At 36.2% G+C, this 12,946-nt stretch overlaps 2 protein-coding genes and 1 non-coding gene across 3 annotated transcripts; 2 read left to right on the top strand and 1 right to left on the bottom strand.

The window, feature by feature from the left end:
• Positions 1 to 1,098: 1,098 nt before the first annotated feature.
• On the top strand, positions 1,099 to 7,677 carry LOC128215506 (neuronal acetylcholine receptor subunit alpha-3-like). The gene is made up of 3 exons (XM_052922189.1): positions 1,099 to 1,413; positions 6,342 to 7,182; positions 7,583 to 7,677. The coding sequence occupies exons 1-3, from the start codon at positions 1,099 to 1,101 to the stop codon at positions 7,675 to 7,677; spliced, it is 1,251 nt and encodes a 416-aa protein (XP_052778149.1).
• Positions 5,559 to 5,630, bottom strand: Trnah-gug (transfer RNA histidin (anticodon GUG)). The gene has a single exon. It is a non-coding gene; the product is annotated as a tRNA-His (tRNA).
• Positions 7,678 to 8,420: 743 nt separating the features above from the next.
• On the top strand, positions 8,421 to 10,884 carry LOC128214404 (neuronal acetylcholine receptor subunit beta-3-like). Its single transcript, XM_052920857.1, has 2 exons — positions 8,421 to 8,950; positions 9,364 to 10,884. Exons 1-2 carry the CDS (start codon positions 8,633 to 8,635, stop codon positions 10,264 to 10,266), a joined length of 1,221 nt encoding a protein of 406 aa, XP_052776817.1. The 5' UTR covers positions 8,421 to 8,632; the 3' UTR covers positions 10,267 to 10,884.
• The last annotated feature ends 2,062 nt before the right edge of the window (positions 10,885 to 12,946 follow it).

Here is a 12,946-nt window from a genome sequence, read left to right as displayed (position 1 = left end):
AATATTCGGGATTGAAATTAAACATAACCAAATATTTGTTCAGACAGACCAAAATTGAATATTTTGGTCGTATAATTAGTGATAAAGGGGTCAGTGTCAATCCCAAAACGGTCCAAGCAGTAAAAGAGCTGATTGCACCAAACAATGTCACGGTATTGAGACGCGTGGTAGGTATTATTAATTATCTAGGCAGATACACTCCAAATTTGTCTACAGTCATGAGCCCGATGACTAAATAGTTGAAGTCAAAATCTGTTTGGCAATGGGGCGTTCCGCAGAAAAAAAGCCTTCTAAACTTTTTTAGTGTTTTATGACACTCAGATCAAAACTTTTAGTTGTTAGCGCTGATAGCAGTAGTTACGGATTAGGTGTTACACTATTTCGTCTGAATTGATATATTAAAGTCCTTTTTGACCGAACACGGACCAATGAGCCCAATATCCCTGTGTTTATCGTTGTACAACACAATTTTGCTATTCGAAGAAGGATATGACGTTATGGGATGTTTTCCCAAAGGAGGAATTAATACAATAAAACAAGTCCGCTCAAAAATATGTTTGAAAATTAATAATAATATGATACTTGCTTTACAAACAGAAACTGTCTAATCAATAACAGAAAATCATCAAGTTAAATATTATCACAATGTTTTCAGCGTGTCGTGTGAAAACTAGAACGGTTGATAGAAATAATTATTCATTTTCGCTAATTACAAAACTGCTGCATTCGATTAGGCCATACTTAGACTCTTTAATACTGACCTTATACTACCATAGTTGGACCTATATACATTTCTCTGATGAATATTATTAATATGGTAAAAATAAGGTCACAATTATCTCATTTTTCATAGCATTGTGGCCAGTGACGCGTTGATCAGCAGAAATGGCTACCTAGAAATGTGAAATAAGCGGCGGTATATGGCAATGTTGCGTCATGGTCGACAAAGTACCAAGTGAGAGGCGGCATATATCAAGAGGAACTATGGTTTATTACAAATCAAGGAAATAAACTAATAAAGTACATACCGAACAATAGAATTCTGTTAAGCTGAACAATACTCAATAGTGAGGTGATAGGAAAAGCTTTGTAAAGAATATGGAAATTATAAAATGGATTGTGTTTGTCACACTCCATTCTTTAAGAATTCGCATCGCGGTGGCAACAGGCAACACCTCGCTGCATAGCATTCTTCTCGAGGACTACGAGCCGGACGCCCGACCATGTGGTCACTGCACATCGCCACTGGCCATCTCAGTGTCCTTCTACATGACCTCTCTACTGGACCTGGACGAACTGGCCGGTACCATGGTAACCATGGGTTACGTGAAGTTGATTTGGGTGGACGAGCGATTGACATGGCGTCCTCAGGATCACGGAGGGGTTAGCAGTATATTCGTTGCTTCTAAAAGAGTAAGTTTGTTCAGGATATATATCTATAGGCGTATGTACTTTCAGTAACATTAAGGGTAGTATAAATCATATAAACGTTTTGTTTTTTAAATTTCTGTTAGTTTGCCCTAAACTTCATTCCTATTTTCTTCATATGAAAAAAACAACAAAATGCATACTTTTCCAAATAAAGGAGAATTATTTAAACAAATGCAAATGAAAGGATGGCGTTTCGAACAGATAAAAAAAAAACGCGAAAAAAAAGAATCTAAGGAGAAATGACAAACTCAACTTACTTTTTCTGCTATTATAATATGTAAACTTTGGTACTGTATAGGTTATATTACATGCAAAACAAATACTCCGAATGTTCCAGGGGATCGACAGAAACCGCTGGAATAAGTTCGTTTAATTTGTACTACATGAAATTTAACCGTCATTAAACATGACGTCACGAACAAATAGTTAAATGACGTAGGCCTATAACCGAAATAATTCGTTCTGATGATTTTTTATGAAGTAATAGAATTTACTTAATATACTCATTAAAGCCTATAAAAAAACAAAAGGTGTAATAGTGCGTCCTAAAGTTATAACTAATACATACGAATACATGTAAAGACTCAACTACGTGAACTTCAAATCAATAATCGCCGTTCTAAGTTCGAGCCATCATATATAGCGTGAATCAGATCTTTGTAAAAACTCATTATATTCAAACATTTTTAAACTGTAGTACTTGGAAACGTATCGCCATTCAAGTGTCGTAAATATTCGGAGAAATGTGTTAGTTAATTCGTTATTAGGCGCATTATATATCGCTGCAAGTCGTCTAATAAGCGCCTGCATATTTTGTCGCTAAAATTCGGCGGCGAGAACAGTCAGTTAAACATGTATGTTACGCGACAATGTACACAGCCTGATTTGTATGGGGGGTTCTTTGATGGTGAAAATTTTAAGCATCATTATCTAAGGCGGCGTTCCCAACGATGTATACGAAATTACGACAGAAGGTCAGCTTAAAGTAGAACTAAGCGTAGTAATTTTTAAAACTTCACGGTATAGATTATAGTTAGCGATAAGATTAACAAGACCAGATATCAAGGCAGCTCTGTTAGTAGCGCCTCTTGACAATAATTCGGTGGACAGTGTTTCGACTCCACACTCGGTAAATACGTTTTTAAGAGGTTAAATGCTATTATGAAACTCATTTATATTTTTACGAGCTGTTAGTCCAATGCATTGACAATTAAAAAGAAGTGGAAACTTTTTTTTGGTGAAATATCAATATAAAAACAGGTTTTTCGATAATATCTATTATTGTAACCTCGTTTTCGTAGGAGCGCATTTGTTAACGTATTCCGGTGGTTAATTGTTCAAAAAACTAGATCTATACGTTTAGGATTGTGTTCTTCGAAGATAATTTTTCGAGAAAAGATTTGGTCATCCGTTGTGACCTTTTTGACAGCCGAATACAACTATCGAATACAACTATCGAATACAACTATCGTATACAACTATCGAATACAACTATCGAATACAACTATCGAATACAACTATCGAATACAACTATCGTATACAACTATCGTATACAACTATCGAATACAACTATCGTATACAACTATCGAATACAACTATCGAATACAACTATCGTATACAACTATCGAATACAACTATCGAATACAACTATCGAATACAACTATCGAATACAACTATCGAATACAACTATCGTATACAACTATCGAATACAACTATCGAATACAACTATCGTATACAACTATCGAATACAACTATCGAATACAACTATCGTATACAACTATCGAATACAACTATCGTATACAACTATCGAATACAACTATCGTATACAACTATCGAATACAACTATCGAATACAACTATCGAATACAACTATCGAATACAACTATCGTATACAACCATCGAATACAACCATCGAATACAACTATCGAATACAACCATCGAATACAACTATCGAATACAACTATCGTATACAACTATCGAATACAACTATCGAATACAACTATCGAATACAACTATCGAATACAACTATCGTATACAACTATCGAATACAACTATCTAATATAACTATCGTATACAACTATCGAATACAACTATCGAATACAACTATCGTATACAACTATCGAATACAACTACAACTATCGTATACAACTATCGAATACAACTATCGAATACAACTATCGTATACAACTATCGAATACAACTATCGTATACAACTATCGTATACAACTATCGAATACAACTATCGTATACAACTATCGTATACAACTATCGAATACAATTATCGTATACAACTATCGAATACAACTATCGTATACAACTATCGAATACAACTATCGAATACAACTATCGTATACAACTATCGAATACAACTATCGTATACAACTATCGAATACAACTATCGAATACAACTATCGAATACAACTATCGTATACAACTATCGAATACAACTATCGAATACAACTATCGAATACAACTATCGAATACAACTATCGTATACAACTATCGAATACAACTATCGTTTACAACTATCGAATACAACTATCGAATACAACTATCGAATACAACTATCGTATACAACTATCGTATACAACTATCGAATACAACTATCGAATACAACTATCGAATACAACTATCGTATACAACTATCGAATACAACTATCGAATACAACTATCGAATACAACTATCGAATACAACTATCGTATACAACTATCGAATACAACTATCGAATACAACTATCGTATACAACTATCGAATACAACTATCGAATACAACTATCGAATACAACTATCGAATACAACTATCGTATACAACTATCGAATACAACTATCGTATACAACTATCGAATACAACTATCGTATACAACTATCGGATACAACTATCGTATACAACTATCGTACGGGTGAGAACTCACCTTTTATGCATGATTTAGGATGTTTTATATGTTATTTTTTTTTTGCAATTAATATGTTCTTTCATAAGGCATAATGATACAGTCAATCAATCAATCAATTAAATTGAAAATCAACTGTTATTGTTGTTAATCACCGAAAACGCCAACATTTTGCAAATAACCTACCAATTTAAATAATTCCTTCCATATCATACTTTAATACTGATTTCATTTGCAATAAAGTTTTAATATATATTCCTGAACTAAATATCTGACGTTGCAACTACCTTATTACGACTTATAAATTTTAGGGATGCAAACGAATGGCAAAATAGATATTCGAATATTCGGTTATTCTTTCGATCGTATATTCGAATATTCGATTACCGAAATACATATTTTAGAAGATGTAGTAAACTGCTAATATTATTCGCTTAAGTAATAGCCGGGGCATTTTAACCCTATTTTGTCATAGCCAGTACGCACGGCGGACCCTGATTTTCCCCAAATGAGCTATTGAAATTCTCCATTTTCAGGAAGAAAAAAGCAATACATTATAAACAGACACACATCAAAATCGAATAATTCAATTCCGCTGCCTTTTGTAAACAATGTGAAATTAGATATTTTCCTAGTCAAACAGTGTTTTGCGCCAATGGAGGGTCTTTCCGTAGGATGATCAGCCTCGTTCTGAGATTGACCTCTAAATTGACTAAATATAACTATGGAAAACCCAAACCAACTTGGGAACTAGTAAAATAGTAAAACGAAAACATAAGTGTATTGGACTCATATATTGTACAACAATAGAGGAAATATATCCTTAAATCCATTTCAAAGCGCAAAAATTGTATCGAAAGATGGAAACAGTTTAAAGCACATATATGCAACAACATTATTGTAGCACAATATTACATTATTGTGGCATTCATATCATCACCTCGATTTGCGCTATGCTGCACAGCATAATTTGCAGCCAGGACAACACATTGGTGTTGAAGCCACTCCATAGCCAGTTATTGTGGTGTCAGTAGTTTATACTCCGGGTCCCGGCGTTAGCACATTGAAGGGTCCCAGAGTGACAGTTCAACCACCGCACACCTATCCTGGGAGGTTAACTAGTACTAGGTGCTTTCACCTCTGCAAGGAATTGTCAACTTCTGTACATGCCAGGGGCAGGTGAACAGTGCGAATGGTCGTAGAAAGGATTTCATAACCAATCACAACAGAAGTGACCTGCTCCGCCCGGGAATCGAACCCGGGTTGTCCGATTCACAGTCCAATGCTCTACCGATTGAGCTAACCGGGCGGCCAGTTGTTGTAAAAGTAGGGGGACTTTTTATAGTACCCCATGATATGTCCCTAAATGACACATGACGCGTGTCTAGTCATCACATTCACACCTTTGGCATTAGGGGCCAATCGTTGTAAAAAAAGATAAACGAACTTTATAAACAACAACAGTTATGAAGGCAAAATGTGTTTTATTCTCTTTATTGAACTTTTTTTCGAATATTCGAATATCGATTTTGACATTCAAATACCAAACGTTTGATCGAAAATTCGAATATTCGTTTGCATCCCTAGTAAATTTACATTTTCCTGCCCGTTCCAAGGCGGTACCTAACAATCCTTGATAAACATACCCAGTTTTTTATATAGTATATATGCACTGTGATGTTTATGGAGCTTTGTGCTGTTGTTCCATGTTTCTTGTTTGTAATATTTTTCTGTGTTCTATGTCTTTGGCGTTTACCCTCTGCCATTAAAGGGGGTTAATGTTTAAACTTTTGGCTACTGAACTTGTATGTGTAGTTTTTCACATAAATATTTTGCACACACCGATGTTCAGTTTCCCTTACTCCTACCAAAACTCGTGACAGTATGACAGGGGTATGAACATGGAACATTCGAGTATACCTTAACAGTGAAAGAGGCAACATTTTAATTGTGTATAACACTTTATATATAACCTTTGTACCATATTATAATAACCCATTGACATATGTGTACATTTTAGGTGTGGGTTCCTTCGATAACTCTTGGAAACCCTTCATTGAAAGTTACAGACCTCAACAAAGACATGTGTCCCGTCCGTGTCCTCTACAATGGAACCATAATATGGATGCCAGGGGACGTATTCCATACCAGATGTGACTACGATATATACAATTACCCCTTCGATCACCAGTACTGCTATTTAGCATTTGTAGCATGGCCATACTTGGCCAACGAAGTGATGCTTGTAATCCAGGACAAAGAGATCTACCTGCCGTTTTATCAAGAAAATGGAGAATGGTCGCTAGTGAATACATCGACAAGGAACCGTGTGGAATTGTCCATGTCAATCTCAGAATTTAACGTCCACCTGTCGCGTCGTTCTGAGTTCTTTGTAGTGAATGTGATTCTACCAATAGTGCTCCTCTGCTTTCTAGACTGTTTAGTGTTTTTGATCCCGTTGGATAGCGGAGAGCGAATATCTTACTCGATAACCGTTCTCCTGTCTTTCGCCGTCTTTATGACGCTGGTCAGTGACAATATACCAAAAACGTCGGCGCCAATGTCCCTGTTGTGCTACTATTTGTTCCTCCTTTTCGCGGGCAGTGTTTTAGTAATGATTAACGTTGCAGTCAACATCTCGCTATTATACAGAGAACAAAGCAAGCCAATTCCTGGAATTCTTCGCAAAGTGGTTATACTATCAAGAAAATCGAAAATTGACAATATTGAGAAAAGGAACACAAAAAAAGACGAAACAATGAAAGAAGTGGATGTCGTCGGCGAAGATGTCAATGGGGACCACGCAATTGAACTCCCTGAAAGTAAAATTACCTGGAAAGAAGTTGCAACAGTTGTTGACAGTATCAGTTTTGTACTGTTTTTTATCTACTTTGTATCTCTTTCAATTGGTATGGTAAGTTTTCTGTACCAACATGGTAAGCAAACTCATTACTGATACTAGAAAGCAGAGTTAGAAAGAAGTGTCCATATTTTGATCGTGATGATACCATTTCAACTTTTTTCTATAGTGAAAAGATATTTACATCTACGTTAACTTGTATTTGCGCTATATGCTCAAGCAGGGCACTTTTACTATGAAGTTAAAACTGTGTTAAGATGTTTAATGAATACCGGCCCAGAAACATAGAGATACCAAACGTGTAAGCAACTTTGACACAGACATCATTCAAAACTTTCAAATAAATAAAAGTTCTAAACATGCAACAACAAATTCAAGTTTATTTTTCCCGGAACATCAAGGTTCCAAGGTCGTCTTCCCCGACGATCTACGGAAGGCTAAAAGTAAGTCTGCCCTGGACGGTCGAGGTTTAAAGAACGTCTGCGCCGAACGATAGAGATTCCAAGTACGTCTGCCCCGGACGATCGAGGTTTAAAGAACGTATGCCCCGGACGATCGAGGTTTAAAGAACGTCTGCGCCGAACGATAGAGGTTCTAAGTACGTCTGCCCCGGACGATCGAGGTTTAAAGAACGTCTGCCCCGGACGATCGAGGTTTAAAGAACGTCTGCCCCGGACGATCGAGGTTTAAAGAACGTCTGCCCCGGACGATCGAGTTTAAAGAACGTCTGCCCCGGACGATCGAAATTGAAAGGACGTATGTTCGGACGATCGAGGCTATAAGTAAGTCTGCCCCGGACGATCGAGGTTGAAAGAACGTCTGCCCCGGACGATCGAAGTTCAAAGGACGTCTGTTCGGACGATCGAGGCTATAAGTAAGTCTGCCCCTGACGATCGAGATTAAAAGAACGTCTGCACCGGACGGTCGAGGGTTAAAGTACGTCTGCCCCGGACGGTCGAGGGTTAAAGTACGTCCGCCCCTGTCGATGGAGAGTCAAATCATTTCTGTCTGCCTTTACCTTATCAGTTTGTATTTTAATTGGAAAATCCATTTGGTCCAGCAAGACAATTACAAATAAATTGTAGCATATGAATTATTCATCGTTATTCGTTGTAAAATGGTTGCGAATAAATGTCAATCATTAAACGCATTTTTTATGCCGAATAAATACACTAGAGACCAATTGCCTGCTATTATCATTCATTAGTTGTGAATATCATAAGCAATTAATGAATTATTACCATGTTCACGCTTTGCGCCTCGAAAATTGCACTCGGTAGGATACAGTTAATTTCGGGAAAGCTTTAGTCCTTCAACGGATAAACTTTTGCTAAATACAGAGACTGGAGATAACTTTCCAAAGAAAACCCAACTTAAGCTTTTCGGATTGACTTTATATATAGTAACATTATTTTTTTCCCAATATTTTCGAAGGAATACGTGTTTTCACAATGAGGATTTGTTTAATTGTTATTTGGACCTCATCGTGCATAGCAGCGACTCACACATCGCATCTCGACACAAACACGACCAGTTTGTATACTCACCTCCTACACTCTTACGAGAAGGATGAACGTCCGTGCTCAAACTGTAGCAAGCCTTTACATATAGCGGCGTCGTTTTATCTTACGTCTTTAATCGATATGGACGAGCTTACTGGACAGATGGTCACCGTAGGATATTTTAAACTAACCTGGCTTGATACTCGTCTCATGTGGCGTCCTCAAGACTTTGGAGGAACCGCCAGCATATTTGTATCTTCTACCAAGGTATTTATACGTTATATTTAATTAATTTGTTTTCTGTAAAACTTATCTTGTAAAAACATTTACATGTACTTTCATATGTTGCAAAAATAACAATGGGGTATGCATGTACGCTTGCTTTAAACAAAAAACGGACCGAAACGCAATTAATTTCTAGACACTAATCGGTCACCGCCTTTTCTACGCTTTGAAATAAACGGTTCAATAGCTGTCGTTTATTTCTTAAATAAATAATTCCTAACAAGCATTTTAATGTTTACTGTGCAATGACTGTGATAATTTTCCATTCTTTCTTGCAGCAATTTAAATCGTCGATAGATGTTGTGTACTAAAATGGTGCATCCCAATTAACCGATAAAAATTACAAAGCAATTCAAATCCAAAATAATTTAGACCTGCTGTTTTTAACTTTTCAGATCTGGGTGCCTACTATGACAATGGGTAATCCGTCTCTTCAGGTCTCTACATTGAACTCCGCGATATGTCCAGTGCGAGTTCTCTTTAACGGAACAGTTATATGGGCACCAGGCGATGTTTTCCACTCGCGTTGTGAATTTAACATATACAAATACCCTTTCGATAACCAGACTTGCTTTCTTAGCTTCATCGTGTGGCCTTACATGGCTGAGGAAATAGCATTTGTAGCGAGCGAAAAGAACGTATCAATGCCTTTTTACAACGAAAACGGGGAATGGGCGCTAGTTCAGACGTCTGTTGACGTGCAAGAGAGATATTCGATGTCGATTGTGTTTTTCACGTTTTCTTTTCGCCGACTGTCAGAGTTTTTTGTCGTAAATGTTATTTTACCATGTGTCCTGCTGTGTCTTTGCAACTGTCTGGTGTTCTTGATACCGTTGGAGAGCGGAGAACGTATTTCATATACAATCACCGTTCTCCTATCATTTGCAGTTTTAATGACGCTCGTTAGCGACAACATACCGAAAACATCGGCGCCAATGTCCCTGCTTTGCTACTACTTGTTCCTCCTCTTTTTCGGAAGTGTCCTCGCCATGATAACCGTGGCAATAAATTCGTATTTGTTTTATAAGGACGCGAATATGCATGTTCCTTTCGTTCTCAGAAACATAGTTTTGTTTTGTAGAAAGTCCAGCTTCAGTCCAAGGGACACCAACCACAAAGAAATACTGACATTGAAAAGCAATGGGAAAGAAGGCGAGCATTCACGATTTCCCGAGTCTAAAGGCGCTTGCGTATCTTGGATAGATGTCGCGAAATGTATGGACAGGATAAGCCTTTACATTTTCGCTGTATACTTCATTACTCTGTCGATCGCAATGGTTGTGCTCCTTTACCACTAAATTGATAAAGTATCTTCAACAACAAGGAATACGAACAATGAGTTTCTGAACTTGATATGTTTTACGAATACGTTCGAAAACATGTTGAAGGTATACATGTAGGTCGCTTTAAAAAAGATGTAAATTTGTTAACGTGTTAAGGTTTAATTTTATATTTTAACAGCAATTTATGCTTTATAAACCGAAAATAGATTTTTTTTCTTTTTTTAAAGAAAACAAATACATAGATGTTTTATAGCTTTGCATAAAACACGAAAAGAAGTATTTCATATTCATTGTAGATATTAACTTAAAGTCAAAGTTGAGCTTCACTCCTGGCATGATAATTGCAATTTCTCTAACGACAAAAAAGAACGGCTTAGAATGTTCTGTTGAAAAATCTGACCTTTTGCAAATAACACATTATTATTTCTGCATGCTATTGTTAAGTAATTATATACTTTTTATCGAATCAAAATGTATTTAATTGGTTTGCTAAAGTCCACTCAAGCATTTAACATACTTAGATAATACTTCAATCAGATTTGTCTTGTAGATACAATATTTTTGTCTGTTTTCTGCATTTCTTTTACATTGCTATAGTTGAAAAGAAAATTGGAAGTAAAAAATTCAACATAGTGTTCATGTTGTTTTGATTATATGCCAACTATTTATTGTATCTATGTATATTTTCAAATGTTTAATCCAGCGGGTATAATGAAATGTTGTCTGCGTTCTTTTCAACAGTTTCTTTCATCCACTGCAAAATAAAATCACTTCTGCTTCAAGTTGTTTCCACTTGAAGTTAACGTTGTGATGCATAATTGTTTTAAACAATGTTCAGATCATGGTCATATTTGATCACGTGAACTTCCATTCATTATGGCATTTTAGTTTGGAATTTCAATCTGTTTGTTGAAATGCTGAAGTAAAAATGTTTTTTTTTTGTGCCCTCTTTTACTTAAAAAAGTTTTGTCGCAAAAAAACATGCTTAAGAGGTAAATGCCTTACCCTATCGGACAAGGTTACGTCTATCAATATTTTACGACGTTTACATCTCCGAGAATCACCTTCACGGAAACGGAGAAGGTATCATCTACGTATAATCTAAATATTATCCGAAAGGGGTCCTGATTGAATAAGGTTATTCATTTTTGACCATCCGGACTTCTGATTGGCCTTTGGGCGTATGATTGTCATAACCTTATTACAAAGTTTCAAAGCGCAGGAAGATAAAGATACAAGAGCGCGCAGAAGACGCTAGCTTTCATATTATTCTGGCCTTTTAAAAATATCAAGAGGCGGACGGGGGTAAAGGAATTGACGTTTAAAGGGACATAACTTAGGGGATCAACCTCTTGACATTCGCCCCTCCCCCAGAACGGAAATCTAATTGATTTAAAATGTTGGCAGGGGTATTTGGGAGTCCACTCCAATTAACACTGAACGACTTAGTCTGAAATGGTGCATTTTGAGCGTATTTTATTTCTTTTTTCTCCGATATTGACATAAATAGTGAACTTTCAAACTTTTAGTGTGGGGGATTGGCGGGGGCGGTGGCATCTGCTGTCCTAAAATAAATAATTAAGGCTATCAACTTTTCGAGCGCCAAGTCGAAGTCGTTTTGTTAGGGTTTACGAAACAATATCTTCAATCAATAAAACAGTATTATAAAAGATAACACACATTTGTTTTTTATTTAAATGAATTAAATAAATATATCGGTTTAAATCTGAATTCAGGTTGTATTGCCTGAGAAAATATGTGTTTATTAACATTTTACATAGCAACAAGGGGAGCAACTCCGAAATACTACAATAGTTATAAAATAATAGAAAATAGAATTGTGATGACTAAATCAAACGTGTTTAATTCATTTCGTTGCACGTAAGTGTAGTGTGGGTTTACAAATACGAAACCATTGAACTTCGGAGTTCGAATATTTATTTACGTTGTCGAATGAAACCTAAAACATATAATAAAACATATAAAAGTATATGCTAATTATATTATTAATAACACAAAATACAAAGACAATGGTCAGTGATCGGTAAATATGTCAAGGGAGACTTCGCGGTTAAATACATAAAACATTCCAAGAACTATGATAATAAACTTACCAGGCACGTCTAAATGATAATTATATATGAAAGAATATTTCAGCTCAAAGATAAGAGCGAATATTAAATAAATGAGTTGAATATTTCGGCTCAAAGATAAGAGCGAATATTAAATAAATAGTAACAACTGTTACAATTGCAATCTGTGATTTTGTGTTCTATGTCTTTGGCGTTTGCCCATTGCCACTAAACCGGGTTTATGTTTAAACCTTTTGCTACTGAGCATGTTTCTGTAGCTTTTTGCATATATATTGCGTCGATGACGATTCAGAACGGAATGATATATGTGTATATGTAAATAAGGGCGTGTGCAATGAAGCGGGAAAAAGGGGAAAAGGCATTATGAACCAATCAATCACTCTTATAAATTTAGACAAACTCGCATATCCAGTATTCACGCTCTGACGCACTCGGACATAGACGGACATTGACGGACATTGACGAACAGTAACGCAAAGAGGACAATAACCACGTAGGACAACACTAAACACGACGATACACAAACAATACAAAACAATATACGATATAGAACCATACCAAACACACAAACTGATAAAATACTGAAATATGCACCTTGCTAC

Source organism: Mya arenaria, chromosome 13 (genome assembly GCF_026914265.1).
Source record: "Mya arenaria isolate MELC-2E11 chromosome 13, ASM2691426v1".
Classification (NCBI taxonomy): Eukaryota; Metazoa; Mollusca; class Bivalvia; order Myida; family Myidae; genus Mya; species Mya arenaria.
Note: the sequence above shows the minus strand (reverse complement) of the source record. Positions and strands in the feature narration are given on the sequence as shown.